This window comes from Podarcis cretensis (genome assembly GCF_951804945.1).
Source record: "Podarcis cretensis genome assembly, chromosome: 13".
NCBI classification, from domain to species: Eukaryota; Metazoa; Chordata; class Lepidosauria; order Squamata; family Lacertidae; genus Podarcis; species Podarcis cretensis.
In genome coordinates, this window is record NC_137182.1 from 50,652,330 (window position 1) to 50,664,981 (window position 12,652).

The 12,652-nt window shown below is 50.1% G+C and overlaps 1 protein-coding gene across 4 annotated transcripts in view; it reads right to left on the reverse strand.

The window, feature by feature from the left end:
* AP1G2 (adaptor related protein complex 1 subunit gamma 2) overlaps window positions 1–12,652 on the reverse strand; it is a 28,568-nt gene that overhangs the window by 6,276 nt on the left and 9,640 nt on the right. For all 4 annotated transcript variants that reach the window (XM_079951830.1, XM_079951831.1, XM_079951832.1 and 1 more), the window contains exons 5-16: window positions 11,554–11,650; window positions 10,391–10,467; window positions 7,911–8,006; window positions 6,139–6,219; window positions 5,707–5,805; window positions 4,997–5,052; window positions 3,385–3,498; window positions 3,154–3,294; window positions 2,450–2,504; window positions 1,804–1,926; window positions 1,122–1,211; window positions 848–978 (exon numbers count right to left, since the gene is read on the reverse strand). In XM_079951830.1, the coding sequence (XP_079807956.1) occupies window positions 848–978; window positions 1,122–1,211; window positions 1,804–1,926; window positions 2,450–2,504; window positions 3,154–3,294; window positions 3,385–3,498; window positions 4,997–5,052; window positions 5,707–5,805; window positions 6,139–6,219; window positions 7,911–8,006; window positions 10,391–10,467; window positions 11,554–11,650 (1,160 nt within the window). The remainder of the gene's footprint in view (window positions 1–847; window positions 979–1,121; window positions 1,212–1,803; window positions 1,927–2,449; window positions 2,505–3,153; window positions 3,295–3,384; window positions 3,499–4,996; window positions 5,053–5,706; window positions 5,806–6,138; window positions 6,220–7,910; window positions 8,007–10,390; window positions 10,468–11,553; window positions 11,651–12,652) is intronic.

The window sequence follows — 12,652 nt, forward strand, 5'->3', positions numbered from 1 at the left end:
GAATCGCGGAATCCCTGACAGATGGGCCATCCAACCTCTGTTTCCAAAACCTGCAATGAAGGAGAGCCCACTGCCTTCTGGGGGAGTCCTTTCCCCTGTCAAACAGCTCTTGATGCCAGAAGGCTCATCCTTATGTATTAAATCAGAATCTCCTTGGCATTTGAATTCCGTTGGCTCCCAAAGATCATCAATGTTTTTAATGTTTAATAGACTACAGTGGTACCTCGGGTTACATACGCTTCAGGTTACATATGCTTCAGGTTACAGACTCTGCTAACCCAGTAATAGTGCTTCAGGTTAAGAACTTTGCTTCAGGATGAGAACAGAAATCGTGTTCCAGCGGCGCGGCAGCAGCAGGAGGCCCCATTAGCTAAAGTGGTGCTTCAGGTTAAGAACAGTTTCAGGTTAAGAACGGACCTCCGGAACGAATTCAAGTACTTAGCCCGAGGTACCACTGTACTGTATTTTAACATTTTGTTGGAAGCTGCCCAGAGTGGCTGGGGAAACCCAGCCAGATGGGCGGGGTATAAATAAATTATTTATTATTATTATTATTATTATTATTATTATTATTATTATTATTATTATGTCCACCCCTGCCCCGAGGCCTGGCTTAGGAAGAGGGGATGCTGAGGCTGCGAGCCTAAACCAAGTACACAACTCCCTACCCTCCAAAGAATCCTGGGAACCTTTGTTTGCTAAGGGTGCTGGGAGTTGCAGCTCAAACTACAACTCCCAGGGTTCCATGGGGGAATCGGTGTGCTTTGCAGGTTATGGTGCGTCCGTGGCCTTAACCCATGGTGAACCTGCAAGGCTGCAAGGGTGAGGATGCCGGCTGTGAGCTCACTTGATGTCGCTGCCCTGGAGACGGGTCCCGAGCTTCATGAGGGCGGTGAGGGCGTAGGCCCTGGTGCCCGGCAGCGAGAGGTGCGACTGCAACACTCGCTCCAACATGGAGACCATTTCCTCTGGGTCCACCTGCCGCAGTAGGGGAGAAGGTGGAGAAAGGAAGAGGAAAAGCCATAATGAAGTGGGGTGTTTTTTCCCCCAGGGGGTGTGAGCAAACTTCCCCCGTTCGATGTTCCCCACAAAATGCCCACCCTCAGTTTCTGACTCCTCACCTGAGTGGGCTCCACCTCTTCACAGCTGCCGTCCAATAAGAGGTTGCCGTATTCACCGATGCACCAGGTAGCCACCTGGACCAAGGGTTGCTGGGAGGGAAAAAAGAGAGAAGAGGGCTCCAGCTGAAAACGCTTTTCGGTTAAGCAAGCCTACAAACCTGTACATTTGACGTGCATTTTAATATGCAATTCTGAAGGGTGGGTTTCTTTTAGGGGGACTTGTTTTTAATATATGATTTTATGGGTAATTTGAATGTCTTCTACTGCGATCTGCTGCCTCTGCTAACTCTGCTCGCCAACCTTTCACATCCTCTTAAAAAAAAAAACCTCCCACATTATTTTATTATTATTTATTACATTTGTATTTTCTCCCAGGGAGCTCAAAGTAGTGCATGTGGTTCTCCTCCCCCACAACAATCCTGTGAAGTAGGTTAACTAAGAGACAACGACTGGCCCAATGCTGATAAGTGCAGCGTGACGACAGCCTTAGATTTCTATGTGTATAGGAAGAAGAACAACTTGGAGGTTTCGATGCGAAGCATTATAGAAATTCTGTTCAGTTAATAAAAAACGTTGAGTAGAACTCACTTGCAAGAAAGTGGGCACAGGATACATAGCCTCACTCTTCCTCTTCTGGTTCTCTATGCCCCGCCCCCAATCACCCCCATCCCCAATCCCGCACCTGAGAGATATCTTGGGTCAGGGCCTTGTATAGCTGTTGAACCGCATAGCCGTGAAGCTCCTTTGCACCTCCGATGAGGTGGATAAGGTTGGGCACCGCGTCGTCACGTACGTAGGAGCCAGCCTGCAGAGGGTAAAGAGAAGAACCGAGGATGTGAGCTACGCTCCTTCTTAGAGATACGTCTCTGCTTGGCCCTTCCTTCCCTTAAAAAGGGTTCAACAGATTCCCCCTCTTCCACACAAGCCCAAACTACCAAGGATTCAGCTCTGAAGTCACTCTATGGAATCTGGGCTGCTATTGGTGGGCTCTACGTGAAGCGTTCTGCTTAAGGGGGGAGGGCCTTGAAACTCACTTTTTCAACGCACCTAGAATGGCAGTTTCAATGGGGTGCTGGAAACAGGGAAAGGAAAATAAATATTAAAGCCTGAAAAATGTTCACAGAGGCACAGTAGGGGGTGTTTTGGTTGCCTGAGAATGTCAGCTTTCTGTTTCTCGCCTCTCCCAAATGAAAAAAACAAGTTTCTAGTCCAGGTGGTCTTGGAGAAGCTTCTTCAAACACAACCCCTTGAGAGAGGAAGGCCCTTCCTTGAGCCACGCAGCTTTCCACTGCTCCCCAAGGATCCTAGCACCCCCCCCTCCATCTTACCATGGTCAGAACCTGGAGGATGGTGTCGATGTGCCAACGCTTGCTGGGCGCAAACCTGAAGTGGGTGAGGGAAGAAAACGAGAAGAGCAGGAATGTCTTAGACCTAACGCTCCGCCTGAAAGTGCCCCTCACGCTGTCAGGGCATGTCATTTTAAGGGGTGTAACTTAATTTTTGCTAATTTCTTCAGGGAGGGAGGGTCTTAAAAATATGTTTTTGGGTGTGAGGAATTCAAATCTGCTATTATTTTTGTGATTGGACAACATTCAGCTTGGCGAATCTACGTTTGATTAGAAAGCACATAAACTGCTTTCGCAGAAAACCAAAGACTTCTGAAAACGTCAGGTAATGCTAAATAATAATAAAAACGAACAATAATATTTTTTTAATGTGCTGTATAATATAAATGCAAGCGCTCGTTTTTAATTATTTCTGTGCAATTTTACACGCGTTTCACTTACCAAGGAGAACTAAATCATATTAATTTAACCAAGACATATTTTGAATTCCCAAGTCTTAGGTCGCAGAATTGGAGAGCGGCAGGAATCTTTTGCCCAACGACCCTAAGATTAAGAGTCTCTTGCTCTGCCATGAGCGCCCTTCGAGGCGCGAATTCAAAAGCTTCTAAATTCAACACGCGCCCCCCCAAAAAAACCCTGGATTTCTCTACAACGCCCCCTACGGGCAACGGCCAGACCTGACTCACTTCTCAGCGGCCAGGAATATTCCGGAAGCGCAGTCCGACTTCAGCTCCGGGGCGCAGGTTTCCAGGAAAAGCAGCAGCTCTTTCGTGGTCGCCCTCACGTTGCTGCCGCTCACCAGGGCCAGGCTCAGCTGCAGGGCTCGCCTGAGGAAGGAGGCAGAAGCGAGCAATTCTCCCGACTCAGAGACATCATGTCTCCCGGAGCCTCGGCCCTGTCTTTCCCCCTCGTCTCACCTCTTCACAGTTGGATCCGGGTCGGCCAGGCATTCAAGGACTGTGGCCCGATGTCTTTGAACGGCGCTGTTCTCTTCTTGCAGCAATTTCTGTAGAGATGTTAGAGCCACGTATCTAAAGGGAAGATTCCCCCCGACAAGAGAAAAAGAAATAAATCACATCTTGAGAGGCAGAGGAGGAGAGAGCTTAATTCATCACCTTTACCGCATTTTTCGCTCTGTAAGACGCCCCAGACCATAAGACGCACCTAGTTTTTGGAGGAGGAAAACAAGAAAAATAATATTCTGAATCTCAGAAGCCAGAACAGCAAGAGGGATCGCTGCGCAGTGAAAGCAGCAATCCCTTTTGCTGTTCTGGCTTCTGTGATAGCTGCGCAGCCTGCATTCGCTCCATAAGACACACACACATTTCCCCTTACTTTTTAGGAGGGAAAAAGTGAGTCTTATAGAGCAAAAAATACGGTAAATCACATCTTGAGAGGCAGAGGAGGAGAGCTTAATTCATCACATTTACATCCTGTGTTTCCTTCCAGGCGCTCAGGGCTATCCTTCGCCCTCGCTGTTTTATCCGCACAACAACCCTGCGAGGTGGGATAGGCTGAGAGAAGGGCAACTGGGGCCCAAGGCCACCAAGAACACTTCATAGCTGAGCGGGAATTCGAACCCCGGTCTCCCAGGCCCTCTAACCAGGGAAGCGGCGCAAAGAAGACCGTCCGCAGCCAATGAAGTCAGAAGCATTTCTCCTTGATTCACTTTAAGATGGAAAGGGGACGCTGCCGGGTGGGAGGCAAGGGGGGAAACGGGCAACTGTGGTATGTGCAGCCAAAATGGCGGCCGGCGAGGCCCTAAAACAACCTCTGTCAGGGTGGCCGGGAGATCCGAGCAAATCTGAATTAAGCGTGTGGCAAATTAATTTCATGCACTGTTTCACTGGGGAAGAAAAGAAGCGCCGCGCCCCTGAGGATGCATTTTAATAGGCCAAGTTATCGCGCAGCTGCTTCCCATGCGCAGTGGGAAAGGGGTGGCTGCCTGTCTTGAGGGTGGGGTGGGGGAGATATTTGAGGAATCGCCTCTGTCCCTTGGTTTCCCTCAGCTGTGAGGCCATTGGCGGCGGCTCATGAGGGAACCTGAGGCTCTCTGGGCACGCTCCCTCTCCCAGACCGGCATCTACGGAACGGGCCTCAAAGAATTAGGAAAAGGGGGAAGATCATGAAGGGGAAACAAGGGATCTGCAATGGCAGTGAGGAAGGCGAGTCGAGGGTTGTGGCAACGCAGCCCTATGCGCTGTGGGCCCGTGTGGGTCGGGGGACAGAGCATCGGACCAGGACCCGGGAGACTAGGATTCAAAAATCTGCTTGAGGCCCCGGATTGCAGACGCCATCTTCCAACATCCTACCCTCTTCTCAAATTTCAGTGTTCCCAAGCTGGAGAAGAAGATGTCAGGCCACAGAACCGAAGAATCATAAAGGGTTCCCAGGGTCATCTAGTCCAACCCCCTGCAATATTTTCAAAATTCCAGCAGGAAAATTTCAGGTGAATATTGGGCTGGCGTTTCCCCACAGCTCTATCTGGGTCATTCCAGTGCTTTGTTTGTTTCGTGGGGGTTTCTGTACCTGATATTCCGGTCCTTGTTAAGGAGAAATCGCCCGAGGATATTTATAGCGAGAACCTGGGTGTGGAAAAGAGAAGTGTCCTTAATTCCCAAAATGTACCATTTGTAAGAGCTGAGGGGGCAGAGGAAGAACGGAAAAGCTTCAGAACAAACAGATTCTAGCTTGGGATAGCTGGATGTGGAAGAATTTGGGGCTTGGGGGCCACACTCCCTCAAAAGCAACTTTTCAGGGGCCGCAGACCAGAAACAGCAAGTGGGCAAAAGTGGCTAGAAGAACAGATACAGGTCTTATCCTTGTACAGGTTGCACCCGAGCCACACAAATCTCAAAGGTTTATGGAAACAGGCGCACAGAACCCCAAAGACCTCTCCATCCTCTCTCCAGGCAAGCGAAAGTTATCATTGTGGTTCTCCCGCCAGGCAGAACTCCCCGAGGATGGTGTGGGCTTGGGGAGAGGACTTCTGGGGCCAAACAGAGGTCTGGAGGGCCGCTTTGATACCAGGGGCCTGAAGTTCCCCACCCCCTAGGGGAACGCAAGACAGTTTTGATCGTATGTGGGGGTCTAGAAATGGGAAGTGCCATCATCGCGCCGGGAGGCGCCCAGAATATTTCATTTGTACCCAACATCCTCCCAAAAGATCTGAACGCAAGAGGAGCCAAGCAAGGTGCAGGATCAGCCCAGTCCACCTGGCCCGTACGAATCCGCCGTACCCGCAGGCCGCTGGTCGAGCGGACGCCCATGATGGTCAGCACCGTCTCGTACAAGATGGCGTTGCCCACGTTCCGCGTTGTCTCCGTGTTGGTGGCCACCTGGGAAGAAGCGGAGGGGTTGGCAGCCTTGCTGGCTTTTGGCGTGGGACGTTCCTCCGCCCCGCTCTCCCCCTGCAGGCCTTCACCTTGGTCTCTTCCTTCCTCTTCATTGACGGCAACCCCCCCCCCAAATGGTACAGCCCTTGCTAACAAAGGGTTCTAGGTCATACAATCTAGACCAGGCCCAGCAAAGTTTTAATCAAAACGTGGAGGCTAAATGGACCCCCAGTTTATGGTGAAGCGAACTCTGTTCTCCAGAGTCCTCTAAATGTCTCCCTTCCCTCCCTCGGTCAGGGCACTCTTCCCAGAGCCAGCAACAACCGTTGGGCTCACCTGAGCCAAGGAATCGTTCATGGCGTCGCTGGCGTCTTCGTTGTCCTTTCCCAGAATCCTTAGCAGCCGCAGGATCTGTACCTTGGTGGAGAGACGTTATCAAGGAGGTGAGGATGGAGTAAAGCCCTGTTTAGGGAAGCTTTTAGTGTTTAATAGACTATTATATTTTAATATTCTGTTGGAAGCCACCCAGAGTGGCTGGGAAAACCCAGCCAGATTTGCAGGGTAGAAATAATAAATAATTTTTATTTTTATTTTTATTCTTATTTTTATTTAGAGGAGGTGACTTTAAAAAGAGGCAAAGAGAAGGAAAGCTCCACTCTCCCTCAGCTCAGTTGCTGAGCAGCCAAACTCTCCACCCTTCTGGTCACGGAGGCATGCTAAGCCCAGCCACATTTTATTGTCTCACCCCATTTGTGTCCCACAAGCTCGAGGCCCCCTTCTCTCCCTCCCCATTTTATCCTCACAATCACCCTGTGAGGTAGGCTAGGCTGAGGCACTGTGATGGGTCAAGGCCACCTGGCAAGGTGAGTCACGATTTGAACTGGTCTTCCAGCATCTGAACCACTAATCCACACTGGCTCAAGGCTGCAGCGCCTAGTATTCCCAGGTGCTCTCCCGTCCAAGTATTTCCCAGGCCTGACCCTGCTTAGCTTCCAAGATCAGCCGAGATCGGGTGTCCGGGCTAATACAGACGTCTCCCCACTTACAGGGGTGGGGTGGGGTTACATTCCTGCGTACTACGTGTATACGTGAAACGGCAACTGTTGCTGTTGTTTAGTTGTTTAGTCATGTCCGACTCTTTGTGACCTCATGGACCAGAGCACGCCAGGCACTGCTGTCTTCCACTGCCTCCCGCAGTTTGGTCAGACTCATGCTGGTAGCTTCAAGAACACTGTCCCACCATCTCGTCCTCTGTCGTCCCCTTCTCCTTGTGCCCTCCATCTTTCCCAACATCAGGGTCTTTTCCAGGGAGTCTTCTCTTCTCATGAGGTGGCCAAAGTATTGGAGCCTCAGCTTCAGGATCTGTCCTTCCAGTGAGCACTCAGGGCTGATTTCCTTCAGAATGGAGAGGTTTGATCTTCTTGCAGTCCATGGGACTCTCAAGAGTCTCCTCCAGCACCAGAATTCAAAAGCATCAATTCTTCGGCGATCAGCCTTCTTTATGGTCCAGCTCTCACTTCCATACATCACTACTGGGAAAACCATAGCTTTAACTATACGGACCTTTGTTGGCAAGGTGATGTCTCTGCTTTTTAACATGCTGTCTAAGTTGGTCATTGCTTTTCTCCCAAGAAGCAGGCATCTTTTAATCTGCAGTGATCATGGAGCCCAAGAAAGTAAAATCTCTCACGGCAACTAAAAAGCCTGTAAACCTTTGCCATAAACCCACCACAATTTCTCCCTCCAAACCTCCTTTCTCAAACCCCAACAGACCTCCAAGGTCAGTGCAAAGGCTGACGGGATTGCAGTTGCAAAGGCTTCTGGGATTGCTAGCTGTTTCCCTGCTCCTTTGCCGAAGACCTTCCTTTTTCAACCAACTTTTAAGTGGAGTTAAAAAGATAAAAAAAAAGGTCCTAGCCTGTACCTGTAAATTGGATTTGAAATTGTTTTTATACCTGTTTTTTTTTAATCGCTCAATGTTTGTGCCGTTGAAACTCTTTCCGGGAAGCAATTCTGAAATGCACTCCAGGTTCCCTTGAATTGCGGAAAGAAAGGCGAGACAGAAGCTCAGGGGAAGAGGGGAGGTTGGAGGGACGAGATCCTTTTACCTGCAGGAAAGGGTTGCTGATTCCTGAAATGCTGTGTTCTGGAGAGTAGCCAGCAACCACCAGGTTACGGAGCAGCCCCACTAACTGAGGCACAAACTGGAGGGAAACAAGAGAACAGAAAAGCAGGGTGAAATATACTCAGAGTCGCAAAGTGATTTCACGCTCTTTATTCAGCTCATAGTGGTGAGGAGGAATGAATGAATGTCCCCTCAAAGTATCTGCTTTATATACATTATTTACACAATGGGCTGCACATGATTGGCTAATTCTGGAATTCTACTGTAAGCCAATCAGGTTGTGGATTCACTTATATCTGGAGCATGATTGGGTGGTTCCTGCCAACCAATCATACTGCTGCATTGTTCTAAGACCAATCAGACTGCTGCATTCTGAATCCTATTGTTCTAGGACCAATCAGACTGCTGCAATTTGGATCCTATTGTTCTAGGACCAATCAGACTGCTGCAGTTTGGATCCTATTCAACTCAGTACATAACACAGGGTTAGCAGAAGATCCCTCACAAAACATCCGTCCTCCAGAGCCCTGTCTCTTGTTCCTCACAATGCCCTCTCACGGGAATCCCACGGCCCCTTCCTCTGGCACCGGGTAATTTCTCCTCTAATCCAGAAAGCACTTTTGATATCAAAATGGGGCAGTTCCAAAACCAAGGCAACTTATGGTTTTTCATCCCCCCTGACAGCACTGCCCTATTATACATGTAAGACCTGTGGACTTCAATGAACCTTGCTCCCATGTAAGGTTGTTTAGGAGGGCACTCTCTGTTGTTGTTTTTTTTTTGGGGGGGGTTGTGAAACATTAGGTAAAGGTAAAGGGACCCCTGACCATTAGGTCCAGTCGTGGCCGACTCTGGGGTTGCGGCGCTCATCTCGCTTTGTTGGCCGAGGGAGCCGGCGTACAGCTTCCGGGTCCTGTGGCCAGCATGACTAAGCCGCTTCTGGCGAACCAGAGCAGCACACGGAAACGCCGTTTACCTTCCCGCCACAGTGGTACCTATTTATCTACTTGCACTCTGACGTGCTTTCGAACTGCTAGATTGGCAGGAGCAGGGACCGAGCAACGGGAGCTCACCCCATCACGGTGATTCGAACCGCCGACCTTCTGATCGGCAAGTCCTAGGCTCTGTGGTTTAATCAATTATTCCCCCCCCCCAATTTATTTATTTGATTTTACATATTAAAATTTACAGTCACACCTTCCGAAAATACAAGATTCCCACAAATCTTTGGACTTCCCTCATTCCCCTCCCTGGGTTCCGTTGTTAAGCCTTTTCTACTGAATCTTTTATAATGATCCAAATTATTTCCCCTGCCCCCTCCATGTATCCATAGTTCTCGTCACATTACAACTGTTATTGCAATCTCGCTAACGATTTTAACTGTTTAAAGTGGTCTCCATTGTAAACTTCCCCCATTCCTTATTCAAATTTTGGTCTTCCTGTCATTTTTGCCATTTTGGCAGAATCCGTCAACTTAATCTGCCATTCTTCCCTGGTAGGGACTTGGTCTTCTTTCTGGGCTGGTAACATCCGCACAGCTGTTGCCGCATACATGAACAGGTTTTTCTGGGGAATATTTTTACTCTGAGGGCCACCTTCCCTCATGGCAACTGTTATGTACTGAGTTGAATAGGATCCAAAATGCAGCAGTCTGATTGGTCCTAGAACAATAGGATTCAGAATGCAGCAGTCTGATTGGTCCTAGAACAATGCAGCAGTATGATTGGTCCGCAGGAGCCACCCAATCCAGCTCCAGGTGGAAGTGAATCCACAACCTGATTGGCCTACAGGAGAATCCTGGAATTAGCCAATCACGTGCAGCCCATTGTGTAAATAATGTATATAAAGCAGATATTTTGGGGGAACAATTATTCCTCCTCACCACTATGAGCTGAATAAAGAGCATGAAATCCACTCTCGACTCCGAGTATATTTCAGGCTGCATGCCACTGATGGGCGGAGCCAAAAGCAACACATGCAATTTTTACCTTTCTGCAGTAGGCCAGCTTCCACACCCCCCCTTCCCTATCTCCCGTCCAGGCAAGTGAGAGTCATCCTCAAAATTTCAAGGATATGCTCCAGCCAGAAACATGGGAGAGGGGGGGGGGCAAGCAAGGCTGGGAAGGGGCGTGTCCTGAGGGGTGAAGGGGTGTGGCTTGGGAGGGGCGTGTCCTGAGGGGTGAAGGGGTGTGGCTTGGGAGGGTGTGTGGCCCAGGAAGAATCTCAAGGGCCAGATCCTTCTTGGGTTTGTTGCATGTTCTGGCCTGCCAGGGCCCATCCCCATTTCCTGGTGGACGCCAAACCAGTCCTGCTATGTGGGTCTTGAACCCGGGCCTCAATGCATGCAAGGCACAGGCTCCTTTATTAGCAGCTTGCCCTCCTCCACACTCTCCTGCTCAAAAGGCATGTAGTCCTTGACTGCAACGGATGCTGGGAGAGTTGCCAAACTCACAGCTGCCCCACCTTGGAGAAGCGGTCCAGGGCTTGTGGGCTCCGTTCACACATCTCTGAGATCAGCATGACAGCCCCATGGAGGATGCCTGGGGAGACAGAGACAGGTGGGCCAGGTGCGGATCCTGCCCCGAATTCCTGAGCCCCGTCCCCTATCTTCTCAAATCCCAGGCCCACCAAGGCTCCCCAGATCCCGGTTTCTCTGCACCGCCTCAATGTGACGGGAGAGCGGCGCTTTCTTGAGATCTCCTTCAAATCGCTCCTTGAGATCCGCTTCTCTGGAAAAAAAACCTCCCTCCTGGAACCCTCCAGGCTGCCCTTCCTAAGGGGGGGGGGGTGTTACTCATCTAAATCATGCAAAGAGTAGCCCTACTGAAATCAACAGACCTGAATTATAGCGATCAATTTTGGCGGGTTCACCATGAGCAAAACTGAGTCGAATACACCCCTGAACTCTCCTCTCAACCTTCATAATAATAATAATAATAATAATAATAAATATTATTTATACCCCGCCCATCTGGTTGGGCTTCCCCAGCCACTCTGGGTGGCTTTCAACAAAATATTGAAATACAGTAATGCATCAAACATTAACAGCTTCCCTAAACAGGGCTGCCTTCAGATGTCTTCTGAAAGTCTGGTAGTTGTTGTTCTCTTTGACATCTGGTGGGAGGGCATTCCACAGGGAGGGCGGGGGCCACTATCAAACAACCCCCACCCCCCGCCATCCCACTTCGCCTCAATCCTTCTCTTCTGCAACGGAGCGGTCAGCTCAAGCGTTCTGAGCAACCGAAGGATATCCATGCATGTATGAGCGGGGCCTTATTTATTAATTTGTAGCTTTCTCCCCCCAGCCCTAAACTCTTCGTCAGCAAAAGAAAGAAAGAAAAAGGCCCTCCGGAATGGCTTACACAGTTACCAGTAATAAAACGCTCCCTGCCCTCAGGCTTAAAATTTAATAGGCACGACATAAAAGGAAAAGCGGTTGGGAGGGAGAAGGAGAAAAGCAAACTCAGGCACTAGCTGCAAAGTTCTTACAAGAGCCCTTTCTGAAAGGCTCCCAGCAGCTTCTTTTCCGGCCAATGGGCAGGGCCAGGATGGTCTCCCCCCTTGGCATGATGGGGAGGGTGAACAGGCATCCCCTTAGCCCCAGCTGAAGGGACAAAGGCACTTACCGGTATTTTGTTCAGTCAACAGCTGTTCGCCGAGTCGAGTGAACACGTCTATAAGATCGGGCACCTTCCGGACAACATGTACAGCACAGACCACGGCCTAGAAGCGGAGGCAGAGAGCAAAGGATTATGGGGGGGGGTGTCCCAATGTGTCCCACAGAACTGCCTTGCAGGCTTATAACCTACCTGCCCATGGACTGTCTCGCCAGAGTGGTGCATGCTCTGGTTATCTCTCGCTTGGACTACTGCAATACGCTCTACGTGGGGCTACCTTTGAAGGTGACCCGGAAACTACAACTAATCCAGAATGCGGCAGCTAGACTGGTGACTGGGAGCGGCCGCCGAGACCACATAACACCAGTCTTGAAAGACCTACACTGGCTCCCAGTACGTTTCTGAGCACAATTCAAAGTGTTGGTGCTGATCTTTAAAGCCCTAAACGGCCTCGGTCCAGTATACCTGAAGGAGCGTCTCCACCCCCATCGTTCTACCCGGACACTGAGGTCCAGCGCCGAGGGCCTTCTGGCGGTTCCCTCACTGCGAGAAGCCAAGTTACAGGGAATCATGCAGAGAGCCTTCTCGGTAGTGGCGCCCTCCCTGTGGAATGCCCTCCCACCAGCTGTCAAGGACAAAAACAACTGCCAGACTTTTACAAGACATCTGAAGGCAGCCCTGTTTAGGGAAGCTTTTAATGTTTAATAGGTAATGGTAAAGGGACCCCTGACCATTAGGTCCAGTTGTGGCCGACTCTGGGGTTGCAGCACTCATCTCGCTTTATTGGCCGAGGGAGCCGGCGTACAGCTTCTGGGTCATGTGGCCAGCATGACTAAGCCGCTTCTGGCGAACCAGAGCAGCGCATGGAAACCCCGTTTACCTTCCCGCCAGAGTGGTACCTATTTATCTACTTGCATTTTGACATGCTTTCGAACTGCTAGGTGGGCAGGAGCAGGAACCGAGCAACGGGAGCTCACCCTGTCGCAGGGATTCGAACTGCCGACCTTCTGATCAGCAAGTCCTAGGCTCTGTGGTTTAACCCACAGCGCCACCTGCATCCTTAATGTTTAATAGACTAATACAGCAATATTCTGTTGGAAGCCGCTCA